At 35.1% G+C, this 27842-nt stretch overlaps 1 protein-coding gene across 10 annotated transcripts in view; it reads left to right on the top strand.

The window, feature by feature from the left end:
• The window catches only part of COL24A1 (collagen type XXIV alpha 1 chain), a 337788-nt gene that overhangs the window by 191315 nt on the left and 118631 nt on the right, over window positions 1-27842 (top strand). For all 10 annotated transcript variants that reach the window (XR_004325201.1, XM_032494719.1, XM_032494718.1 and 7 more), the window contains 8 exons: window positions 2188-2241; window positions 4451-4504; window positions 6100-6153; window positions 7589-7642; window positions 16364-16417; window positions 16705-16749; window positions 16864-16908; window positions 24531-24584. Coding sequence is in view for 9 of the 10 variants with exons in the window: in XM_032494719.1 (XP_032350610.1) it covers window positions 2188-2241; window positions 4451-4504; window positions 6100-6153; window positions 7589-7642; window positions 16364-16417; window positions 16705-16749; window positions 16864-16908; window positions 24531-24584 (414 nt within the window). In the remaining variant the exon portion in view is untranslated. The remainder of the gene's footprint in view (window positions 1-2187; window positions 2242-4450; window positions 4505-6099; window positions 6154-7588; window positions 7643-16363; window positions 16418-16704; window positions 16750-16863; window positions 16909-24530; window positions 24585-27842) is intronic.

Here is a 27842-nt window from a genome sequence, read left to right as displayed (position 1 = left end):
CATTTCGTATTTTAATTCACTCTATTTTTAGGAGACTGATAATGGCTGTAACAAGTAAACTTAACATTTTTTGTAACCTCAATGTGAAGAGAAGTTGTTTTTGCTCATATTAATAGTCCAGTACAGATATAATCAGGTAGCTCTCCCCTATGAAGTGATTCAGAAGCCCAAGTTCTTTGTTCTTTCAGCTCTACCATCTCCCTAGGGCCCTTAGTACATGGGTTAAAAGAAAGTGAAGAAAATTGCCTGTTTCTCAGACAAATAAATGCTAGATTTCATCAATGTAAAAATATACATTACATCAGTCATGTTAAGTTTTGCTGCAGTAAGAAACAACCTCAGAATATGAGTGGCTCGCAACAACAGAGGTTTATTTCTTACTTGCACTCTATAGACTGCTGGTTGAGTGTGGCTCTATTCTGTCTCTTCTGCACTCTGACACCCAGGCTTCTGGAGCAGCTCCTGTCTGGGACATGGCTGGCCTCATGTAGAAGGGAAAAATAAACTGACTTAAAAAAAAAATGGCACATATCACTTCTGCACACTCTCGTTTTCATTTGGTCGAAGTAAGTTACCTAGAGAAGCCTGATGTCAGTGAGATGAAGGATTTTATTTCTCCCGTTGACACTGCAAATCCTGTGGCCAAGTCTGATGGTGACAACACAGGGATGTACGCATGTGTACTCTTACCACAGAAAGGAGCAGTGGGTATTTTTAACAATCATACACTTGACTATACTTTATTCACATTTTAATATTTGTAAAATCAGGATATTCTTACAGTCAGTGGTGAATTATAATTACTTGGCAGAATCTTTTTTCTCTTTAGAGATATAAAAATAATGCTGTATCTTATAATCAATACATCTTAGATTAAAGGAAACTTGATAGACTGCAAGTCTAAATGTATTCGTCTGATTCACCTATTGATTTTCAAGTGTGTGGATAGTTTTCAAATGAAACAGTAATGTAGATTTAAAGGATAAATAGATTTAAAGCCTATTGTTGAGTTTTCCTTTTACCGCTGATCTAAAGCTGTTTTAGAGTGCTCTTCAGTTCTGGGACAGCTATAAAAACAGTAGGAAAAAAAAATGAGTGAGAGAATTTGAAAAGAGGAGAAAACAGAGAAATAATGGAATAGAATAGAGAGTTTATAAATAAGCCACATATAAAATGTTACAAGAATGACACCACATTTTTTTTTTGAATTTGACACCTAAAGTAAAGGCAATAAAAACAAAAGTAAATCAAACTCAAAAGCTCTGTACAACCAAGGAAAAGGATTATGTCCTCCTTAGAACGCTTGTGCTGTGTCGCTTCACTTTGCTTTCTGTCCAGCTTGAAGCAGAATCCAGGAAGACAGAGGGAGATGAACCTCTCACCTGTTTGCTCTGAAACCGTGTTCCTGACCGCCGCCTTTCTTCTGCCAAATTCGTTCTTTAATCAGGCTCTTTACTCTTCCTAGAACCCTCTTCCTCCTTCCTTCGCTTGGCCCACTGGCCTCTCCTTATTCTTCAGCTTTTAGTTTAAATGTCAGGCCTCAGGTGTACCCTCACCATCTTCTCTACCTCACAGTTGTTCCCTTTATGAACTTACATCATAATTTGTAATTATTCGCTTTCTGATTTAGCTGTTTTTGTCTGTTTACAATTCTTCTTGCCTCATGAGGGCAGGGCCTAGGTCCTCCTTGCCTACTAATGAAATCTCAGCAACGAGCGTGGCCCGGAGCAGGCACCAAGTGTTTTTTGAATGAATTGATGCCGGGGTGGGGGTGGGGTTGCTATTCCCTCATGTACTGACGAGCTTTCAGATCATTTCCAAGTTGAAATGATTTCTTAAGCTGATGTGTCCACATCAAGAAGCTATGCAAACTGCAGGAGGTTTTGTAACAGCCACTGGATTGTAAGCTCTGTGAGGACAGGGACTACACTTGAATTTGACACTTGGTGCTTCCCGTTGTAGGGCCTGTCACATATTAGACACTCATATATATTTCTTGATTAACTGAATAGTTAATTCTGGTGTAAAGTCATAGGCTGGACACCAATAGTAGGAGAAATTTTACTCTAAGATAAAATTTAGGATAAATTAGAAAGAAACATAATGTTTACAGGTAACTTAAAACCGGTATGCTATAACAGCAATGCAATACATGTGTATCTTCTGTTATATTTTTTTTCCTTAAAGGGACCTATCGGTTTACCTGGAGAGGTTGGGATGACTGGGAGCATTGGTGAAAAGGTAATTTCTTTCATTATTTTGTTCAATAGTAAGGATTCTAAGCTAAACTCAAAGGAGAGACATCCATATGATATTTTATGCATTAGAAATCATTCATAACTTAAAACATATTACCTATATTGAATGTCTTAAATATATTGAAATATAGTTAATAGCATGTATGTTTCTGATTTTTAAAAGGCAGAGTACTCGTTTGGTTATAATGATGTGCTCTGAAGACAAAAGATGAAATTGGTGGTCTAGGTTTATGACTAGAAAATATTTAAAGATACTTTCTGAGAACAAGCCCCTAAAGGAAACAGTTTTGAAAGAGAACAATAAGTTATCACTTTACCTGATCCAAGTTTTAGTCACAATCTCTTTATTTCCACTTGGAATCCAGTATGAAGTTATTCATGGATCTTTTTGGCTATTGTGATGGAAATTGTAATTTGCTTAAAGATTTCCTAGAAATCATTATCTTGGGAATGATTTTCCATATTGAGGTTCAGTTTAGGAAAGTTAAAAAAAAGAAAGAAAGAAAGAAAGAATTCCTCACTTGAAACCAGCAAGAGTATTTTTTGAAAAATTTTTAATGGAGTCTTATAATGGACCAGTAGGTAATAAACCCAAAACTTCAGCTCTTTGACTGAAACCTGACTTGCTGAATATAAATTGTAAGCATAGTAGTCTAATGCAGTTACTATGCAAGGCCACTGTTTGTGAATAATTAAGTAGAGCCAGGATTAGAAGTGAATTACATAATATTCCAGTTATTTCCATCTGAAATTTTTAAGTCAAAATCAACATATCTAAAATTCATCATTTTTTCCCACATCCAAACTTGTCTCTACCCAATTATCTCATTTCTGTTAATGCCTTATACCTATCTCTGTTCTAGTCCCCCAGAATAGATAGAGTGAACCCATCTTTGCATTTCCTTTTCCTCCATCCTCTATGACTAATCTTTTGGCAGGTCTTAGAGGTTTTTCTTTACAGTTTAATCCTAATAGTCAATCCAAAGCAACACCCTCAGACATACTCTTATTAATCACTCTTACCCTTCCCCTTTCCCGTTCTATCTTCTAATCCAGCCTACACACTATATGCAGAAGACTAATTTTGATGGGTCATGATGAAGCATTTTGAAAAACCTTCATTAGCTCCCTGTTGTTGATACTGTTCACTCCTCTGCTTTGCTGTCAAGATACTACATGATTTTGACTTAATCAGTTCATGCAACAAATTTTCTAATATTCTCTGGTATACGTCTTTCTTGCTCCTCATCTCATATATTACATGCTTGTTCCTATTCTTATTCTTACTGTTTTCTTGGTTTAGAGCATCCTCTCCCCTTCCCTCTATTTATTCACAGCCGAAATATAGTACTCAATTAAATTCCCATCTCCTCTTTAAAGTCTTCGCAGATGATTCTAATCCTACCGTTCCTGGACTTAAAATAAGTACTGCACAATTTAAAATTTAATCGTCCTTTAATTGATTCATCTTTGTTAATGTCATAGCTCCAATTACTTGTGGGTAGACTCTAAGTCAAGTTATTGTTATATTCCTCCAACTGTCAGAACATTAAAAGTGCTTAATATGCATTTATTTATTTTTTGTTAATAATAAAACAAATATAAAGTGACCTCACTTCAAAAAATTTAGATGGTTTTTGCAGTTTTTTTCATTCTGATTTAGTTACTTTTGTGCTAAGTCAAATCTCCTACACTGACATCTTCAAAATCCTTGGAATTTCAATGTGTGTCAGTTTAGACCTTTAATCTGCTGTGGAATATTTGATTATCAAGATTATGCTTAATTGTGATGGACAGACTACAGAAATAAATTTTTGTTCAGTGGTTATACAGTTAGTTAATTTTTACAATATGCTTTCATGCTTTTACTATTCTCATCTTTTATGTCTCAAAATTATAAGCATTTCTGCCTGCAAAACTTTGGCATATGATGCATGCTCTATTTTAAAGCCCGTTTATTCATAATTTCTGTTTTCTTCATTGTAGTAAGACTTTAGTATTTTATCCTATCCCTTGGAAAGTATCTTAAGAGGATTTTTATTGTAAGAAAAATATAGCAACTTTACAATAAAAATGCAAAATTTATAAATTTGAAGATCAATGAAAATGAGGATGAGTTTCCTGTCTAGGCTTGGCTCTTTCATGACTGATTAACATGTCTCAATGTTTGGCTTTTTTCTTTGTTTTAAAAGGGAGAGCGTGGAAGTCCAGGTCCACTAGGTCCCCAAGGGGAAAAGGGTGTTACGGTAAGAGCTCAGTGATTTGAAAGACACTGCTTCCAAAGAACATAATAGAGTTAAGGCATTTCAGAGGGGGAATTGACTTGAATGAAATTTAAGTAAGCGAAAAATGATATTTTATAGTAAATTTCCATTAGAATTTTCTTCTCCTCTAAGCAGTTTACTATTCAGAATGCTGAATGCTGATTGGCACTAAAAAGCATGCAAATCAGATGGCTTGGTCAAATGAATCTATAGTTTCAAAGAGAAGGATTAAACCATCATAAATTAGCTTAAGTGGATGAAGAGGAAAATTCAATTAAGATTCTACTTTTCTTTTATAACTTATCTTTTATATGGCATGTATCATCATTACCACTTTTCCTAAGTTTGTAGTCAGGAGGTAATTCTCTGATATATGAAGGATCAGAATCTAGAATTCATCTTACATTCTTATACCTTTAAGACAGTAATAACTGATACATTTTTGGAAGGGGTTACTTTCTCTTTTTTTTTTAATTGAAGTATAGTCAGTTACAATGTGTCAACTTCTGGTGTACAGCACAGTGTCCCAGTCCTGCATATACAAACATATTTTTCATATTTTTTTTCATTAAAGGTTATTACAAGATATTGTATATAGTTCTCTGTGCTATACAGAAGTAGTTTGTTTTTATCTATTTTTATATATAGTAGTTAATATTTGCAAATATCGAAATACCAAGTTTATCCCTTCCCAACCCACCCTCCCCGCCCCATAACCATAAGATTAATTACTATGTCTGCAAGTCTGTTTCTGTTTTGTAGGTGAGTTCATTAGTGTCTTCTTTTTTCTTTTTTTAGATTCCACACACATAGCTGATACATTTTATAACTAGATTACAAGGGTTTTTTTTAGTACAATTTCTAAATGTGATAGGAACTAGAACAAATAATTATTTTCAATAAAAGAATCTTGCTTTCAGATTTTCTGAAAATTGTGATGGATCTCGGTGGCACCTAATACTGTCTACAAATTCATTTTATATAAATTTTTCTTTAATTTTAATTTCTATATTATCCATGAAGCTTTGTAATTTTTTTTTTTACCTATCTCCAATTGCCATCAACTAGGAAATTTAATACACTCATGAGGCTAATTAATTTCAGGAATTATTACCTTCTAAGGCATTCTCTGAATCGTCTGAATATGGTTAATACCGTGAAGGCTGTGGTCCTTCTAAAATTTGACAGGCTAGAGTATTTGTACCCATTCACGTTTCTAAATTACTGAAATTCCAGACCTCTCACAATCTAATAAACAGCACATACATCTATTCATACATAACAACCTACAGAAAGGTAAGATGAATATTCTCTTCTTAATAGGTTTTAATATGTGATTCTCTGGCTAGTAAATTTCTTTTTAGGTGAAGAGTTTCTAATAAAAATAAACACAGCTTCTATGTAAACATGTTTTATTTCTGTCACCTATCTGTGGAACATTTCCTAGGGCCTCATGTCTTGGATAGGAGCGGGAGAGCTTATTGAATTAAATTTTATAATTTACTGATTTGTCATCAATGAAAATAATTAGATATGATGGAGAATTTATGTCTTCTATATTTTTACTTAAATTATAGGGATATCCAGGTCCCCCTGGGGATCCAGGACCCATAGGCCCACTGGGATTACCTGTAAGTACAGAAAAGACTTTGAATTCCCTAGAATGTTTAAATTGAAATCCATGGCTTTGGTTACGCTATATGTTTTTATGCAAAATAAGTAATGTATGAATTAACAGAGGCTTCTTCTATCCCCACCCAATGCAAAATACTCCAGAGTATTTCATGGTATCTTGAACTTTCTGACTTCTACTTGCTCTGTTATTTACCGCTCACTTCTAATAGTACAACTCTGCCGACAAAAACAAAAGACATTTATTGACACAACATTGTAAACTGACTGTAACTCAATAAAATAAAAATTTAAAACAAAGACATTTAAGCTTTCTTTTGAAACACCGCGTATAAGAACACAGAGTCAGCAATCAAAACTTAGAAATAAGACCAATTGGATAAACAAATCACACGCGCAAGTTCCAATATATTGTTCTTAGAAATTTGCAAATATTCTCAAACTGTTAAAATTCATAGAAAATACATCTTTACTAATCAGAAATTGAGTTTTGAAAATGCTCCATTTGTGTTTACCAAAAGATAATGAAATCTCGTCCCTAAAGAGAGGAAATTTGCTTATCAAAATTTGACAGTTACTGTGAACTTAAATGTGAAAAATATCAGCCTTTGTGATCCACTAAGTAAACCTATAATCAGAGGTTTATGCTGTTTTGTGAAGCTTCTGATTTGAAGGTAAGCCCAGATTTCTAGTATATTCATAGACAGGCTGTTGGCTTCTAAAACTAGGAAGATTGATCTGGGGCACAATTGCCAGTCTTTTTACCCATGGAACATAAGAAATAGATTTTAAATCCTCAAAAATTTCAGTGTTTTTATCTACCTAATGTTGTATAGATAAATACATTTTGTTTTCTACTATTTATTGGAGATGATCAGGTATAAAAATAATTCATTGTAATTGACTTAGTAACAAATAACTTAATCTTCATTGCAGCATATTCTTTGTGGCATATTAATTTGGAACATTTTGTGGCATTTTCATGGTAACAGAAAAAGATCTATTTTTATGTGATGGGATTATCATAAATGTCTAGAATAATGAGAAAGAAATCTTGCAACAGTAGCCATTCGTTCTTTGATGGACCAGGCGGATTAGACTGGCAGACTGGCTAAGTGGCTGTTTCTCTCCACCTCCACTCTGGATGTGTTCAACACAGCAACTGCTTGGTCAGTGAATAGTAAACACTTCCCCGTCTTTGTTCAGGGTGTAATCACCTAGAAATTAAATTTCTCTAAATAGTAGAATATGTCAAAAGCATAATATTGGAGGACGGAAGTATAGTCTTTGTTTAATAATTAAAATATTTTTTAAGAAGACTAATCAATTTTAAGAATTTCAAAGAGAATTATATGTCAGAATAAAAGTTACAATTACTATTCTCTTAACGTTCTTGTGAATTCTATAACTGATTGTTAAATTTTCAACATGTAGGGTCATGTGGGGGCAAGAGGACCACCTGGGAGTCAAGGTCCTAAAGGAAGAAGAGTAAGTTATCTAATCAAGGAAGTACATTAACCTCAAAAAAAAAAAAATGACATCATAAATAGTGATGCGCTCAGCAAAAATAGCTCTCTGTCTTCTAGACTGTGCTTAGATATTGTTGGATTTTTTCCCTTGTTTTTATTGTATTGATGACCTACCTACATTAATTGAAATGTAATTCATAATCCCTTATAAAACCATAGTTTTCTGCTTTGTATTTTAGAAATTTTACTAATTGATACAGAACTCTTCTTTCTTATTCCCAACTTCCAGTGTCATTCTTTGGGGGAACTGGATATGTGAAGATGTTTAAATACATTATTTTTCTACTCAGAAGAGATTTATAGAGCAAGGGATAGTAACAGCATGACAAAATGAGAGCGATAAGAAATGGAAGGAAGATACACAGGGTGACTAAGTTTATTACCTGTAAATAACAGGTAGGATAATCATCATTGCCTAATAATTACACTTAAGAATTTAAGAGCTTTCACTCTTTAAGTCTTTTAAACATTAAATCCTTTTTTTTTTTTCTTTAAAGAAATAAGAACCACCTTTTACTGCATGATTGTCACATGCCAGGCACTTTTACATCTACTATCTAACTTAATATTCAAAACCACTCTAAGAAGGAAAGGCATGTATCTCAAATATTACAACTGCAGAAGACGGGGCTCAGAGTTTAAGTATATGACCTGTAAACACACAGCAAGTGGCACAACCAGGATTCAAACCTTAGTGTGTCTGACTCCAAAGCCTGTGTTTGTCTGATACCTCACTGAATATTATTTTTCCTGGATTAATTTAAAAATGTAGGCTTTAAGAACTCTGTTTTCTCCTCTGTCTTTACCTTGACTTTTACAGCTAGTGAAGAAAATATTTTAAAACTCTGAAAACACGGCCTCCAACTAACAAATTTTTTTGTAAACTGCCATTTTTTAGTTGGCAAATGGGAAAAAGTTGTTATGAATACCAATTTAAAATAACGACTTCAATTTCAAGTGAAGATTAAAGAAAGAGAGCATATTTTTCTACATTATCATTTCTTTCCTGCAAAATTATTTTCCCTTCTGGGTTTTGGATTTACAGTCTATAAATATTCCTGATGGCCACATCTATTTTAGCCCAAATAAGATTTAAAATAATAAAATTTTAAAATGGTGGAAGGCGATCTGTACTCTTGTCACTTAGTGGTCTGTATCCTGCCAGCATTCAGTACTTGGTCAGGTCAAATGTGTTTATTCAACTTTGTATTACTCATAGTGGAAAGTTCAGTTTTGTGACTGATTAAAAAAAAAAAAGGAAAGAAAGAAAGACTTTTGTTAGCTAAGGGATTGAGGAGGTCTTATTGATTATCCAGGCATAAGCCATGTGCCGAAGCAAGATGTGCTCCTCAGCCACTTGTGTCCTAAGTCATTTGGAAAGTTCATCTCTGCAGTTTTCTAACCTCTCCGTGATCCCTGGGCAAATTGTTACTCTTTCTCAATTCGACACTGTCTTCAACTCTTACCTCCTCAGGGATCAACTTTCCTCTCATCCTCCAAATACATTGTACTGATTCATTCCCAAATGGCTTCTCAGAATTATTTAAAGCTCACCTAGTACTTTCTAAATAATATCTTTTTGTTTAGAAATAAGGGCTTTGTGTAGAACAAAAGTGCTTTCTTTACAGGAGAGTGTTTCAGGTAATCAGTGAACATTGGGAATACAAAAAAGAACTGAAGGCCAGAATATCTGAGAAAATATAGTACTGCTAAGTTCCGTTCTAATTATCACCCAGTATCCTCTTCTCCCATCAGTCCATTCTCCAGTATGGGTGTGATCTTACCACATATCCTTCCAAATGTTTTCACTCAAAAAATGAGAATGTATGTCCAGCCCATGGAGATAAATGAAAAAGGTATCTGGCTGACGATTCCTGTGCCCCAGCCCTTTCTGGCTGCCCCAAAAGCTGAGGGGATCAATATTTCCTGCACACTTATAACACTTTATGACACACAATTGTGTCACGGTACATTGGAGGGAAGCCAGGCACATTTGCACTGAGACCACACAAAGAAGTATCATTATGGAGCAAGTGCTTCTATGCCCGTGCTGTTCTGACTGCGATTTGTACTGTTAGCAAATATGAACGTGAGCATCATGAATGGTAGGGACGCTCCCCAAGGAGTTTGCCTACTCATGTGCTTCCCTCCTGAATACATCCATCTGCCATCCATCCACCTAACATTTACTGATTTTCTGCAGTCTGTCAGACACTCTCCTGGTATCCTAGAGGACTGAGGTTAACTATTCCTTAGATCTAGACCACATGGATTTTATGGTTTAATGACTTACAGTCCAGTGGCTTTTGAAGTGTCACACAATATTGACAGAGGACAGGAAGAGCTCAGATAAGCGACAATGCCTGCCATCTCAGGAAACAACCTAAACAGCTTACCACGTTGCTTAGTAGCGTGAAAATTTGTCTGACTTGCTTTGTGAAGATTGTGTAATCCTACCCTTGATATAGCTGAAAAAGTTAACAGGATTGGCTGAAAATATTCATATAGTTGGAGATTCCTAGCTGGGAGAGTTGGGATAAATTTAAACTATTATTATTTATCCTACATACTCTAAGCCTTGTTATCACCTACCAAGTTTGACTGAAGAAATGTTAAGTGAAGTGAAATAATGTAATATATTAATGCTAATTAATGTAATACACACAGTCATATCCCTCACACAGACAATAGGCTAGCAGATTTCTCTACTACAGTACCAGAGAGATAGTGGATTAGCATTTGAGGTCACTAGGAATCAACACAGTCTTAGCTATTGTCCCTCATGTGCGTAGTTAACTCTTCGGGGCTGGTGGATCCCTTGGTGTCTCTCCAGTAGACACTTGTATGTCCAACTGCCCTGATGGGAGAGATAACACACAGAGCAAAGTTAACCTCATCATCTTTCTTGCCCATGGATTGGCCCTTTGATCATGAAACAACTTTAGATTTTATATCCTTTCTGTAGAGGGGTGGTTTGGTGTCATATAACTAAGTAATTTTTTTATTCTGACTATGCTGCTTAAGATTTAAATGGGCAGAAAAAACTGAAATAACTATTGTTAAAAATATGTAATGTTAGAGATTTTCTATGCAAGATGTAGAATGAATAGGGCTACAAAAACTCTGAATATGGCCCCTTCAAGGAAATGCCTATCATGTTGGGAAAGCAGCCATCAGTATTTGCATTTAAATTCAATGCTAGTGGTACCTGGAACACTCCAAATGATAAAGAAGAGCTTCTTCTGTGGTTTCTTCTCCTGAAAAAACTCTGTAGCAAGAATAAAATCAAAGCTGAGGCATCTGAGAATGGAAGGTGGAATATAAAAAACGAATCTTACTGTATTAAATGTGTATAAAATGAAAATGGAAACAGATTCATAGATATGGAGAACAAACTAGTGGTTGCCAGAGAGGAGGCAGGTTGGAAGGATGGGTGAAATAGGTGAAGGGGATTGACTGGTACAAACTTCCAGTTATAAAATAAGCAAGTTGGGGAAGTGTAATACACGTATAGTCAGTAATACTGTAATAACTCTGTATGGTTGGCATTGGGCACTAGACTTATCCTGGTACTCATTTTGTAATGTATGCAAGGATCAAATCACTGTGTGTCCATGTGGAACTAATATAATGTATCAAATATAATTTAATAAAATAAGCAAATTTTTAAAAGAATAGAATCAACAAATATTTACCACAAAATCAAAGATAATGTTAGTTTTTGTTTAAGGGAACATTTTGTTCCAGCTGTATTAATCAAGAGCCAGAAAAAAGTGCTAGGCATAATAATTAAGCATCTGAGCAATTTAAAATTAATAGGTGGGTCAAGCAAAGACAGATATGGTTAAAAGTAAAAATAAATATACTGAAGCTAAGTTAGACATTTGTTCTTTTGAGAAGGGCTGTTTCTTTCATTCATAGTTCCTGGAGCTTATTAAAATTGATTACAAGTGTTATAGAGATGGGCTTGCAATTCTCATAAAAGTCTCTCTAAATATGCCAGTGCACAGTTTATGTTAATGTTTTAGTTAATCACAGTTTTTAAAAATTTAACTGTAGCATTTATATGGAAGTGGTTCTGTCCCTATCGTTAAATGCTTTTAGGACTATATTGATTATTCAGGAATTTAGTGAACTTTAGTTAAAATTACTGCCTACAATTCAGGGTACTTGGTATTTTACAAAACGTTTCTAGTTTATGTAGCTGAGCTATCAGATTTTATTCTAGCTTTTAGAAACTACTAATAGTCACTCACTATAGTCAACTTTAACTTTTCCAAAAGAGGATAAAGAAAAGATTAGATTTTTTTATGTTTTTATTTTATTTTATTTTATTTCCTTAACTAGAATACATTTTTCAGGAGATCTATAGGTAATCATATATTTTAAGGCAGGTATTAGAAAAAATAACTGTATACTCAGGTGCCTATTATGATGCTATTTGTCTGATTTTCTTAGAACTTGTCCTGAAGTTTATTTTGTCTCAGGAGCCAAAGAAGGCATATACACTAACCCAGAGATAACGTCTACAGCCAATAGTAAAGTGAAATTTACAGATGTTGATAAAGCTAAGCTTTTGGCTAATTAACTGAGCCTTAACTGAAGCATAGAGAGCACCAAACTTTCCTAAAGTTCTGCCAGGTTTAACCTCTTAACTAGCAACCTCAGGCTTTATAGCCTTTAATTAATGTAATTGCTACACTTAGACCTTTTTTTTTTTAATGTGGTTATCTTTGTCGTTACTGCAGAAACTCTCTTTGTTTCCTGGTTTAGTAAATGAAATAATAAATGTGAAAATATTTTTTAGCAAAAATATTTTTTGATGTAAAACATTAAGAAATAAGTGATTATCATTAAAGAATTCCTTAATTTTGGAGGGAGTTCCTTTCAGTTCTAATACTAATCAGTCTTTAACCTGAATCCTAGCTCCAGCTATAAATCGATGTGCTGTGAGCTATAATGGAGGAACGTACAAGGGTTTGTGGAAACCCAGAGAGAGGAGAGATTGGTTCTGCCAGGGGAGCCCAGAAAAGAATCTAATTCTTTCATTTCTGTGTGCCTTCACACAAGAATAAAATTTAAAAGGACTTTTACATATCAGAGAAAAACAAAGATCTTACAAAGTCAGGTTGGATTTTAGCGGTGGGCAAGAGCCATGCGCATTGCCTTGGCTCTGCCCCTACTAGCTGTGTGACCTTGGGTTGGTTGCTTTACATTTCTGAACCCTTGTTTCTTCATCTTTAAAATCAAGGCATTTTTGACCAGCAAACATATAAAGTTCCTGGCGTATTCTAAGACTGCACTAAATGGTCTTGATAAATATTGGTGTCCTAATTAAGACCTATTCTCAGGAACAGAGCTGATAAACTTCTTAATGCTAAGGCATAAATAACAAGAACAATAATAATAGTAATCGTTATGTACTGAGCTCTTATGATGTGCCAGGCACTGTTTGAAAAAAAGAAATGATGACTTAATAATTTCCCCCATTGTGTGAATATGCAGGAAGTTATGGGGAAGGGAGAGAGGAGGGGAAAGAGAGAGATTTGTTAGGAATGGGGAAATTTTATCATTATGCTTGTCTGTATAGTGATTTATAATCTGCACTGTGCCAAAAAATTGTCTAAAATAACTACCAACTTGTATTTCTTGGGTTGAATGTTACACAGATATATGCCTTTTAAATAAAAGTGCTACAAAATAGAAAAAAATACCAATCAGCATTTTACTTGTAAATATTTAATATTCATTTTGTAAACTTCTAAACTTCAAGTCCTCTGTTTCAGCCTGAATTCACTTGCTAAGAGGATTACTATTTATATAATAAATATTATAAACTTAATAAAAAGCACAATTATTGAAAGTCTTTGGATATTTAGACATTATGTGAAGCCAGTAACTCACTTAATTCTGCAGGCTTCAGTTTCTTCATCTTAAAAAGCAGGGTTTAGCCTAGTTCAGCCTTGCCGGTGGGTGATCTGTGTGCCGAGGCTGAAACAGGCGGTCAGTTATGAGACTTTCCTCCTGCGCGAGATGCAGCCTTTTCTACATATATATCCAGGCAACCACTTAATCACAGTTTATCTAAGAAACAAGACTCTTTTTTTTTAATTTTTAAAAAATTTTCTGCTCTGTGTTTGGTGGCCTTTTGAAGCTTCATCCTCTTGGCTGCTAACGTGAACCTAGACAGTGATCCTGACTCTCTGGCACTGGCCTTGGAGCTGCCGGCCTCGCTGCGCTTGACTGTCTAGAGTCAAATCATTATCCTCTCCCCACTGCCCCCTTTCTACCCTGAACAAACTTGCCTTTCCAGCTTGTTCTTACCTTAATGCCGTCCTCATTCTACTGGCTCCTTACTTACAAAGTATCCAAAAAATACAGAAGTTTCAGTTTGCAGAGGAGTCAAGGGCCTAATTACCAGTGGATACCTTTCTAGATCTTACTTGCTTTCTGTGGTATTTTAGAACGTTAATCACTCATTCCTTTTCATACTCTCTCAGCCACGTTGCTATTACTCCCAAAAAATTCGCAGAATGTTTTTCTTACAGGGCAGAAAAAGGGAAACAGGTATAGAAGGTGCCAGCAAAAGAGAATCAATACAAGCTGCTGAATTTTTACGATGGTGATGGTTAAGAGCAAGGGCCCAAGGGGTCTTTGCACTTAAAATGGCAGGGTCTTCCTTTAATCATGGTTTTCTTTTTCATCTTCACTTACTTAATTGTCAAACATTCCAAGGATGCCCTCACCTCAGGACCTTTGCAGCTGCTCTTTCTCCTGCCAGGATGATTCGCATGGTGTACACAGTCTCCCCTCCCTCAGGTCAGCCCACGTGCTTACCCACGTGTCACTTCAGAGAGCATCCTCAGGCACTCTGTCTAAAATAGGGCCCTTCCTCTGACCTTGGACTCTTCCTAGTCCCTTAACTGCCTTTATTTTTCTTCATTATACTTGACTACCTATTGTCATTTTATATTTTAATTTTATATATCAGTTTGCTTGTTTATGAATTCAGGGAATTGTCTCTTCTCCCTACTGTGTCCTCTGGGCCTAAAATAGTACCTGACTTATAGTAGGGATTCAGTGAAAGTTTGTTGAATGTATAACATACTTTGAAAGTCACTTATCTGAATTAAATCCATACTCCTCAACTTGACATTGAAGGTTCTGCACAGTAAGACTGTCACTTAGTTTTGTAGCTTTTTACGGGAAAATAGGGCAGGAAAGTAAGCTGGGGACATATCATGGAGAACCTTAAATAGAGATTGAAAAAATGGTAGGGCCAGAGCTATGGCTTTGGCTTTAGTATATGACCAGTGGAGCTTTAGGTCCCTATGGAGGGCGAGTCTCTTCTCCCATCCTGTGAGTGCCCGAGAGGATCAGGGGATGCAGTTACCCTAAGAGCACCCCGGGAGAGAATCCTATTATAGCAAATAGCTTTTTAATGATACGAAGCTGAATCAAGCTGCCCTCAGATGGAATACAACAGACGACGCTGAAGCCTACAAGGCTTCTCCAAAGCAGCGTGTTGTATTGGGATATTTATGTCACCATTTCGTATAGAAATTTTCAGTGCCTCCTCATTGCTTATTGATTTAAGTATAAACTCCAGTCCTTCACCTTTGAAGTCCCAGTCTTTCCACAATTTTTTCTTAGTATATACATACTAAAAACTACTCCATGTAATCAATAGCTCAGCTAAACAAACTACTTTTTTCATTCTTGGTATCTGCCTGCTGTACCCTTTTCTCATACTATCCCTCTACCTAGAATTTCTTCTAAAGCATGATCTCCAAAAGTCAAAATAATATCTTTATTCCCTTTACAAACGTGTGAAAGCTCTCTCCCTCCTTTGAATCCCATTAGCCCTTACATGCCTTATCTTTGCCTGCATTATAGTTACTTCTGTAATTGACCGTACCTTACAATTGACATCCCTATACGCTTAATGCACTGCCTTTACCACAGTAGATGTTCAGTCAATGGTTGTGGAATTGAATTAATTCCCTTGAAAGGGACTTTAAGGTCTTCCAAGGACAAGGAACATATACTGTCTTATTAGAGAATGACTTTTGCTGCTAATGCTTCTTCACGACTAATTTCTGAATTAATATCGATAGCAACTTAGCTGAGAAGTTTTGAATTTACAGGAATGTTCCCAGCAGCATTTTCTATCCATTTTCTGTCTCCCTTGCCATCTTTCAGTTGTCAAGCCAGGTGTATAGCAGGGAAGAATGCAGTCAGCCTTCGTTTTCTAATAAAGTGAGAAGAGTGCCATCCCAAAGATAGAAAAGAAGACTGAACAAACAAGCCAGCTACATTAAAGTTAATTCAGAGATGTCTTTAGACTAAATCCTGGATTTCTGCGGAGTAAATGATAAGGTGAACAAAGTATTTAAATAACAAACCTAACCTACACTGTAGCTACCTCAGCAACTGAATCAGCTGTTTTTGGGGTCATGTGATTTACTACTTGGCATTAAATCCTAAACACACTGGCTTGATTCTCCCATGCAGATAGGTTCATCCGTATATTCAGCTATATATTTTACTGTGTTTATAGCACAGAAACAAGCAAAAGAAGTCTGTCAACTGGAAAAGAGTATAGTGCCTCCATTTGTAAGGATGCATAACAGTAAAGAAATATTTCAAATTAACAGCAAGATATTGTTTCCATCTCTAGGGACCAAGAGGACCAGATGGTCTCTCAGGAGAACAAGGTATACAAGGTGCCAAGGTAATCATTGATTTTCTCATTTCATGTACAGTTAAATTTTTTTGAGCCCATATGTCCTACCTGTCTAAAAAACTTACGTATTTCCTTATAAAAGTATGGTTCTATATTTTCTCTTAGTCTAACTATGAAACATGCATAAAGTTTTTACTGCACACACAGAAATGAGTTTTTTTGAATTATTGAACTGTATACTCGATGTCTTACTTTTTGGCATGTGAATGTATGCTAGCGTGTGGAAGACCATACTGCACATTCTTATAACACACCTGGTATTGATTCTCTTTTAGGGTGAAAAAGGAGATCAAGGGAAACGAGGGCCTTCCGGTCTCACTGTAAGTAGTAAAGCATTTCACATTAAAGATAAACGTATAAAGTCTGCTTTCCTTGGGGTGTGACTGATATTTGGGGAGGCAGCTCTTTGACCTGGGCGTCTTCTTTCTGTGCAGGGTAAGGCTGGGAGCCCCGGAGAGAGAGGCGTTCAAGGGAAGCCAGTAAGTAATTGAAAATAATCAAACGATAAACTAATTTTATCTGATTTGTTCTCTGACGCAACTCTTGTTTAGTAATCGGGTTATCAAGCTAAGAGAATACAAGTTTTTTCCTCATTATCATTAGGTCAGGGTTCTATCTGGGCAAGCAGCTTACTCACTCTGGGTCTTTTTTGTACCTGTCTATAAACTGGTAGTGATAACTGTTACTTTTACTTCACCTCGGTTATGATTGTTTTTCTGTAAAATCCATTTCAAGATAAAGTGGTGTGGTATCGTATAAATATAATAAATATTAATAAGGCTAACAGAAGAAATTTCTTTGAGGCTTCTTCCCTAGTTTTGTTTTAACTCAACTTGAGTGTTGTTTGGACCCTTGGAGTGAGGAGCTCTGGGTGTCATCATGTTTTCCCATGACACTGCTCTAAGAGTTTTCATATAATGCTTAATATTTTTCTGCCATCAAAAACCTCAGAATTATACATTTTTTTTTCCTTGAGACATAAGGTCTGTGGTTATCATCACCGAGGGAGAGAAATGTTAAAAAAAAAAAAAGAAGAGAGAATTATATACACACAGACGTAAGATACTACACATATAAATATATATATATACTACACATATATATATATATAATTTTGAGCAAAAGAGCCTAAATATATAGGTTTTTTAATTACTTTCATTCGTAATCATAATTTTAATGACATTGTGATTTGTCATACACATATATGTATAATTTAAAGTCATAAAATTAGACCATAATTTAAATATACTGTAACTGCAGAGTCAGAAAAGCATAGGACAAAAAAAAATTTTAGCTGCTATAGTAATTATCACTAATGTCATTGCATTTACTTGTTCCTCTGTGAGATCTGCTGCCCCCTGCCTGTTGTTTTCCATAATAGCATTATTATATTCGCCTGGTCAAACCTGAAATAGTTGATCTAAAAGAGAAAAATGACTGTATCTAGGAAAGAACTTGTGTGTGACATATATTATTAATTGAAGTCATCCCCAAAGAACGTTCCTTGAGTATTAATATTCATCATGAGTTGTACTAAATTAAGGTAAATCATATTTCGGTAGATTGTTTCCACTTTGCTACACTGTATATAAAACTAATACGTTGCAGTGAGTGGAGAAATTTAGAATTCATCAAGTTCATTCCTCTTACTTTAGAAAAATGAGGCTGAGGGAAATAAAAGTACTTAATCATTTTGTGCATTGTTGACATTCCTTAGAATTTTACATTCATTTTCAGCCTTTCAGATATGCCTGGATAAATGTAAATTTTAATAGTTTTATTTCCTCAGTCAAACAAAAGTTACTAGAACCATTTGTAACTGTAGCTTATGGCAGGTTTCACAGACTACTGGAAGAGCAAAGTTACCTTAATAGATGACATGGTTCAGACAGTAAATCATGAGTCAATATTAGTTGTTGAGGTTTACTTAGCTCTATACCTACATCTTCTCCTTCGTCTTGACTGAACCAAAATAGACTTTGAGATCTTAGGGAAGCTAGAATCAATCAAGCCAAGAACTCCAGATGGCCCCAAGGATTTACTTGATCCTGTGCAGTAATCCCAGTGTCTCCAGGCATTTTATGCACTGTCAACAAGCAGGCAGTGCTGTATAATAAAAAGGTATATTGGAGGTCAGGCTGACCTTTGTTATAGTGCGCACCCCTAGTAGCAGTACAGTCTTGGTTAAATTCCTTAGCTCTCTGGATCATATTTTCCTCATCTGTAAAATAAACAGACAGCTCTAAATTTTCATAATTCTAAAGCTAGGTATTAAATGAAAGTTAGTAACACATATAGTACTCTGCCAAATCGAGATAAACAGGAAAAGTATCTTTGTCCCATTGGCCAACATTGTTTCCTATATTTGCCTTCCACTCACATGTAGATCTGACTCAAAGGGAAAATCAAGAGGAAAAGACATAATTCATTATCTTATTAGGGTGATAAAGTCTAGATAACTGTTTTTAGTTTTCTAAATCATATGAAAACTGTAACAGTTCATACAACACTGATTTTTTTATCAATATTCTTTTAGTTAATAAGATAGTGTTAAACCTCTAAGTATGACTTTGTATTTCTCTGTGTCTCTGATTCTGTCAAATTTTGTTTCATATATTTTGCAGCTCTATTTTTAGGGTATTCATATTATGATTATTATAGCTTCCCAATCAACTGACCTTTTTATCATTATAAAATGTTCCTCTGTATCTCCGGTAATACTTTTTAATTCCTTGGTTTGCTTTTTGTTTTGAAATCTACTTTACTTGATATGTAAGTCTCTCCAACTGTTTACATGGCATATCTTTGTCATTCATTTATCTTCAGCCCATCTGTATCTTGATGTTTAAAGTGAGTGTCTTAAAGTTGAATCTTGCTCTTTTATTCATTCTGACAACCTCTGCCTTTAAATTAGCATTTGCTCTGTTTCCACTTAATGTAATTATTGATATGGTTGCATTTAGGTCTACCATTTTATGACTTGTTCCTCTGTGGTGGTCACAGTGGTATTCAGCACCTACTTTAGGCATTGGATAATTTTGAGAATTCCATTTTAATTTAGCTGTTGGCTTCTTAACTATACTTCATCTCATTGTTACTTTTAAGTGGTTATTCTAAGTCAGGAGTCAGCAAACTTTTTCTGTAAAGTGCCACAGAATAAATAATTTAGGCTTTGCGGGCCATCTGGTCTCTTTACAGCTACTCAGCTCTGTCATCATAGGATGAAAGCGACTGTAGACAGTATGTAAGGGATTGAGCGTAGGTTTGTTCCAAAGAAACCTTTATTTACAAAATCCGGTGATGGTCCAAATCTGTCCCCCAGACTGTAGTTTGTCAGTCACCAGCTGAAGGATTACAGTACACGTCCTAACTTTCCACAGTCTACTTAAAGTTAATACAGTAACACTTAACATAATGACTGGAAACTTGCAACCATGTAAACGTGTTTTGCAGCAGCCTGCCTTATATGCTGTATTTGTTTTATGTATTACATCTATATATGTTATAAACCCCATTTTGCAAGGTTTAAATTCTGCTTTAATATAAATAAAATCTTCTCTGCTTTACTGTAATGAAGTACATGTTTTAGAGATATTTAGGAAGAAAATAGCATTTTAAAAAATTTCTCTATGCATTTTCTCCTTCTGGGGCTCTTTCTTGCTTTCTGCAGACGTGCGTTTCTAAATGATGTCATTTCCCTGCAGCCACAGAACTCCCTTTAGATCTCTTACAGTCAAGTTCTTCTAGTGATGAGTTCTCTTGCTTTTTCTTTATTTCACCTTCATTCTTGAGGGATATTTTCACTTGCTATAGAATTCTGGGTCAGCAGGGTTTTCTTTTTTTTTTTCTTTTTTGGTTTCCATTCTGCACTGTAAAGATGACATGCCTTTAATTTTGGCCTTCATTCTTTCTAATGAGAAGTCTACGCTTACCTTTATCATTATTCCTCTACATATAATGTATCATTTTTCTCTGGCTGCTTTTGAGGGTTTCTCTTTATCTTTGGCTTTTGGCAGTTTGACTATGTTGTGCCTCGATGGATTTTCTTTGCATTTATCCAGCTTGAGGTTTGCAGAGCTGCTTGTGTGTGTAAATTTGTGTTTTCACTAAATTTGGAAAATTTTCAACTTTCTGCTTTTTTCAGATGTTTTCCCTTTGCCATTTCCCTTCTCCTTTCTTTCTTATATTTCAATTAAATATATGTTAGTCATTTTGATATCATACCTTAGGTCCCTGGGGCTCCATTCATTCCTATTTCAATCTTCCCTTTTCCTGTTTTTCTTGTTTTTTGGTGGGACAACCTGAATCTATCTTCACTAACTTGTTAAACCCTTTCACTAAAATTTTATTAATGATACTGTATTTTTCAGTTTTATTTGGATATTTAATTTTCTATAATTTTTGCCATTTCTTTATACAGATGCTTTTTCTTTTCTGATATTTCCTGTTTGTTTATTCATCATGAACATATTTTTATTTACATTATTGAACATGTTCATATTAGCTACTTTAAAATCATTGTGTGATATATCTAACATCTGTGTAATCTTGAGTTTGGTCTCCATTAATTGCCTTCTCTCATAAATATGGGAAAATGTTCCTGTCTAATAATTTTGAATTATATCTTGAGCATTTTGAATGACTCATTGTAGAGAGTCTAAAGTCTGTTATATTTCTTTGAAGAGTATTGCTTTTTTTTAACGTCTGTCAGACAGTTAATTTGGATGAGTTAAAACTCCGGATTCTCTCTCCTCTGTGGTAGATAGCTGCCGACATCTCTGTTCAGTAATCTTAGCCTTGTCTGGGCTGCTTGGAGTCGGCCACACCAATACATACCTCAGACGTCAGGAAGAGATGTAAGCGAAGTTTATACTTGGAATTTGAGGCTTTCCCTTGCTGGCTCTTTCTTTCATCACTTTCCAGCAGCTCTGATCACTCCAAGTTCTGCCCTGTGTTCTCCATATGAACTCTGTATTCAGCCAATCAGAGAGCGTTTCTATCCTATTTTATTTTAAGCATCCTGTGTAGTTTATCCTCTGGCTAAAAGCCATGTTAAAAAAAAAATCAGAAACTCACCTAGTTGTATTCCCTTCTTTCAAGCGTAGATCCCACTACTCTAGTTTGGGCCTATTTGTGGTCTTTCTCCAATGCTTTCAGATCTTTTCTTTTTAATGTTTTTGTCTTGGGTTTACAGTTGTCTGTGTATAGATTGGTATGATGGGAGCTACTTGGCCAGTGGTAGAAGTGGAAACACGTAACATTTCTTCTTTAAAAATAGTTTTCTTGGATATATGCTTGTATTTGTATGACTGGGATATTGTGCTGTACTCCAGAGATTGACACATTGTAACTGACTGCACTTCAATTAAAAAAAAAATAAGTTTTAAAAAATAGCTTTTCCTGTAGGAACTCAGATTACTTGAGAAGCATTTATTTCAGTATCTTTATGATACAAAAAAGCATATAGTATTCTGTTCTTTCCCATTCTCCAGATAATGAAGCAGAATGTATACAGTTTTCATGATCCTAAAATGAAAGTGTAGCAATAGAAATAACATTTACGTGCTCCCTTGCTGATTCTCATAAGATCTTGAGGATGCTCTACACATGTTTATTGAAAATGGAAAGACACTGAATGCTCAATTTCTCATGGAAATCAGTAGAAAGCAATTCTACTGTATAGCAGAAGAGCATGGCGTTGGAGTCACACGGACGTCAGATTAGGGTTGTGCCACTTACAGCTGTCTTGACTTTGTACAAATTTAAATAATTTTAAATTAAAATTGTAACCTCTCTGAGCCTCTGTTTCCCTATCACTAAATGAGACACCTTTTATAGTTGTAACAAATGACACTCACTATGTACTTAGCACAAGCTCTCACTAAATAGCAGCCACTGTAGTGTTTACCCTCCTGCTCACCATTATCGTAATTGCTGAGCTGAAGTCACAGGATGAGGAGCTGTACTACGGATAATGTATTTCAGTAGCATCTGAAAAACCTGCAAGGGAATTTTTATTTTGTGCCAGTTTGTGCTTTTCTTACAGTAAAAATAGAAGAGTCAATTTAGATCATTTTCTCAGCTTTACCAAATGGCATTTGTATGCCGTTAACAGTATTACAGGTACATACTGATCTACACCAGAAATTGACACAACATTGTAAACTGACTATACTTCAATAAAATATATATATATATATATATATATGTATGTACACACACACAAAAGTACATACTAAGTTTAATATTGTGTGCAAACACTCGCTACAAAGCAAACTGGGCAGACATTATTTAAGGTTCTGAAACTTTGCTGTGTGTTGCAGTTGGTATACCAGGCATAGAGGGGTCCCTTATATTAATTCTGTCTCTTAATTTAGAAGCCTGGAGTACATGAGTGGCTTATGACTTTTATGTCTGAGATATAGCCTTAGTCAGATGGGAGTCCATGAGATTTTACATGTACCCTTTCTCTAACCAGAGAATCATACATAACTAAACATAGCGTTGATTATTATTAACTTAGAAGATTGTATGTTGCTAGGAATTTTAAATGTATTTACCTCCAATTTAATATCATATTATTCTTAGATTTTAAGATAAAATGGTAATTGTGACCTGCTGTAACTTCCCAAGGTTAGGAATTAGAAGAGTAGAGGAGGCAAATTGCAAGACAGGAACAATATTTTATTTATCAGTAGTAGTCATCAGTGTCTGGCACACAGTACATGGTCAGTTAATCTTTGAGTGAAAGAATCAAAGAGCACCAGAAATTTGATTTAGAGTTTTACATACCATTTTAGAATATACCCCCCATATCTAAGACTCAATTTTATGGTACCATAGATAGTATGTTGTAAAAATGGGGGAAAATAAAGGACATTGGAGAGGTTCAATTTGGTCATTTCTGGTCATCTAGGTTCTGAGATCCTTGTGCTTCCCAGGTTTTAAGGACATAAGTCATACTTACTAACATATCACAAGGCTATTATTTTGGGGGGAAAAAATAACCTCTTTATATTGCTATTAAAAGTATAAAAAAATCCAAATGTAAAATAATTTGTCACTGTTAACGACTGGGAATTAAGTACAAAAGAATACAGGTAGCTGTAAAGAACTCCTACAACTCAACAACACAAAAACAAACATCCCAATGAAAAAATGAGCAAAAGGACTTGAGTAAGCATTTCTCTAAAGATATACAGATGGCCAATAAATACATAAAAAGATGCTTAAAATCACTTTGTTGTTAGGGAAATGCAAATCAAAACCACATTGAGATACCACTCCCCACCCAGGGTGACTATTATTAAACACATACACCTACAGAGAGAGAGAAAAATGACCCGTGTTGGCAAGGATGTGGAGAAATGGGAACCCTTGTGCTGTGCTGGTGAGAATGTAAAATAGTGGGGCTGCTGTGGGAAGCAGTCTGGTGGTTCCCCAAACAGTTAAACATAAAAGTACCATGTAATCTGTCAATTCCACTACTAGGCATATACCACAACGAATGAGAAGTAGGGATACAAACAGATACTTACACAGCAATGTTTATAGGACCATTAGTCACAATAGCCAAAAGGTAGAAAACCCCAAATGTTCATTTATGAATGAATGGATGAACAAAGTCTTGACATGTGTTACAACATGGATGAATCTTGAAGAAGACATTATGCCATGTGAAATAAGCCAGATACAAAAGAACAAATATTGTATGAGTCTCCGTATTTGACTGACTTAGGTAGTCAAAGTCATAGAAACAGAAGGGAGAATGGTGGTTGCCAGGGGAAGAGGGCAGGGGACAGGGAGTTAAGGTATGGGTCCAGAGTTTCAGTTTGGGAGGATAAAAAGTTCTGAAGATAGATGGTGATGATGGTAGTGCAGCAGTGTGAATATATACTTAATGCCATAGTACTGTACACTTAAAAATTGTTAAAATGATAAATTTTATGTTACGTATATTTTACCACAGAAGAAAAAAACAAAGGATAGAGGTAGGCAGAAAATTAGATCAGAGGATCTTGAAGGAAAGCCGAGGTAGAGAAACTGACTAAAGCATTTTCAAGCATCACTTTTTCTTCAAGTTTTGCCTTTGTTTATTCAGGGTTTACAAGGACCGCCTGGGAGTACAGGAGACAGGGGGCTTGCAGGAGAACCAGTAAGTCTATCTTTATACTTTTCTAATTGTGTTTTTCTCATAGTGTATATTTACCTTTCTGTTATTAATGCCCTGTTGTGCTGTGGTTGATATATTTTTAAAAGCAGCATTTATCATGAGCAACTAATTATAAGAATGAATATTTTGCTGTGGATATAATTTTTAGTGCCCTCCTGGTTTCATGAAGTCATAGTTGGTCCCGTTTGTCTGGAACTGTTAAAACTACACATTTTTATTTTCAACAAAGATGCTTCTGTTTTACTGAATCTCAGAATTTTATTAATGGCTTGCTATTCATGTAATAATTCTTACACTGCTCCCCTAACCCCAGCACACACAATCACATTTGTGAGGGCAACTCTATAAAAGAAAAAAAAAAAAAAAACCGTACAGAGAAGGCAAATCCTACAACTGATGGGCCAAAATGTTGAAACATGACAGAACTGCTGGTAGGTCAGTAATACAAAAACTTACATCATGATTTCTTAAACGTGACTCAATTATAGAGTTTCCATGGAAAATGAATTGTGACAATGAAATACCTTGTCACACATTCTTTCTCACAATATATTCTTTATTGCCTATGAAGTCATTCTTCTGGCCAATAGTATCAGATGCAGTGTGCAGTAACATGCTTCTAAGGTTTACAGTACAGTATAGTCTTTCAAACTATTGGGTTGATCTTATCCATCAGTTGACACACAAGTTTATAGGTGGCCTTTGCATAATTCATTTAGCTAGTAGCAAGTGGGAAATTCTCACAAAGAGCTGTTGTTTGACACAATATTGTAAAATGACTATCACTCAATAAAAAAGTGTTTAAAAAAAATAAAGAGCATCTCAAAGGTTAAAAAAAAAAGAGCTATTGTAACCAAACTGTGTTCATGTCTTCCTTTAGATATTAAATCTATGTATAACTTCCAAAGAATAAGATTTGCCTATATATATAATTTTTCTAAATACAGAATCTTAGATGTGGTGTTGATTTTATCAAACTAAATTCTTCTCAGTTTTATCCATTTTGTATCTTTTAACCTACCATCCCAATTCTAATATTTATTTGATTAAAAAAATGAGGCATCTAAATATCTTTCTTTCAGAAAGTCTGTAATTCCTTGAAGCCGGAGACCTTTTTTTTTTCACCTTTGCAATCCTCTTTTCTAGTATAATGTCTACCATATTGTATCTACTTAATGCATATTTGTTAAGCTATATTAACCAAAGGTCATATACTCAAAGGTGTAATCATTGAGCAAGTAATATTAGATGAAGTGAAATAGAATTAAAACTAATTTGATCTTAATGGTGAACACATTTAAGTCAAGATAAATATGTCAACAGAACTATGACAACAGCAGAGACAATATCTTAGACTTCATACAAGAAAAGATTTGTAGTATAAATGACTAAGTGGCTTAACAGCACCTAAAAACTGACATTCAGGTCAGAAGATCAGTGGGTCTGGTAAATGTGAATCAATTTATAATGGGGATAATGGGCTTTGTTTCATATATTTGAGCTGCCTGGTCAAATCACTGAAAAGAACAGAAGTAACTTAGTAAAATAAAAGACACAGAAGAGATATTGAAACATATTTGTATTCTGAGAATAATTAAATAGGACTGTAGCCAACACCAATTAGAATTGTCCCTTTTTCCCAGACAAGATTCAAAACTGGTTTGCTCATTGCAATGCAAGTGCTGGGATTTGAGTAGTTGACCATTCATTCATTCGGTCAACAAACATTCATTAAGACTCTACACTTGGACTATAGTAGTAAGCATAGAGTTTCCAGTCTAATGATAGAAGTACACATTAATTAAATAATCACAGAGATGTGTGATAATTACAAACTGAGATAAACGCTACGAAGTATAGGAATTCAGTTCCTAGAGAACGTATACCAAAGAAGCTCTCCTAATCTGGGATTAGGGAAACTTCCAGAGGAGGAGCATTTGAGCTGTGATCTGAAGTTACTGAGGCAAATATTGGGAAAAGTTTTTCTAGGGAGAAGTCATGAGCTTGGAGAAAGCCCTACATATTTATCTGAAGATCTGAAAGAAGGCCATCATCGCTCTGGCACAGAGAGTCAGATGGGAAGGAAGTGCAAGATGAGGATGGAAGGGGAAGCAGGAGACAGACACGTGTAGCCCTATTCCGAAGGATTTGTATTTTGATCCTAAGAATAAAGGGATGTCATTGAAGGGATAGGGCTAGTTTCATGATCATATTATTGTTTTGTAAAGATCACTCAAACCAAATTGGAAGGGACCAAGAATGAATAAGAATGACCTTTTGTAACAATTGAGATAGGAGATAGAACTATTTTTGATTAGCAGAGGGAAAACGTGGATAGATAGAAAATATTCAAAAGGGGATAACATCAACAGGAGATAGGAATCACATTTCACATACAGAATTCCTAAGTTTATGGCTTGAAGAATTAATGAGGTAATGCTATCACTCACTGAAACTGAGAATATCAATAGAAATCTAGGCTGTTGAACAGAAGATTATTATAAGTCAGTTTAACTATGTTGAATTTGAGGTTCCTTTGAGAAATATGAAGAAGGCAGTTGGACATGGAGCTCTGAGCAGAAAAATATCCTGAATTGGAGTCATTGGTCTAGGGAGAGAGTATAGGAGTGAGAAAAGAAAAGAATCCAAGGCTGAGCTTTGAAGAAATTCAACAATGAGTAAGTGTTGGTAGAAGAGGATGAAACTACAGAGAAGACTGAAAGAGGTAAGAGGAAAACCAGGTGTACAAGTTAGGAGCGCAGCCTTAACCATAGCCTGTCTGAAAATCTTCAAGGGAATCTTAGATTCCTTTGGAAGTATGGAAGCAAAAATATATATCCAGGTCAAACTATAGCTATCATTGATATGCTAAAATAAGAGAGAAAATGGAACTTTTAAAATTAAAAGTCTTAATTTAAAAAAGAGTGGGATAAAAAAGAATGGAAGTCAAAAGAAAAAAAGAAAGAACGAAGGTAGTAAATAGAAAACAGTAAGGAATACAGTAAGCATGAACCCAGCTGTGTCAATAATCACTTAAATGTCAATATTCTCAATGCACCTGTTAAAAAATGAGACGGACAGAGTAGAAAGAAAAACAAGACTCAAGCAGAAAGAGACAAGATTTGTATGTTTTCTTCAAGGAATCCACTTTTAATATAAAGACACATATATTAAAAAATTAAGGGGTGGACAAAATGGACAAAGATATACTAACACTAACCAAAGGAAAACTGGAGCAGT

Source organism: Camelus ferus, chromosome 13 (genome assembly GCF_009834535.1).
Source record: "Camelus ferus isolate YT-003-E chromosome 13, BCGSAC_Cfer_1.0, whole genome shotgun sequence".
NCBI classification, from domain to species: Eukaryota; Metazoa; Chordata; class Mammalia; order Artiodactyla; family Camelidae; genus Camelus; species Camelus ferus.
This window is presented reverse-complemented; position numbering and strand designations above follow the sequence as displayed.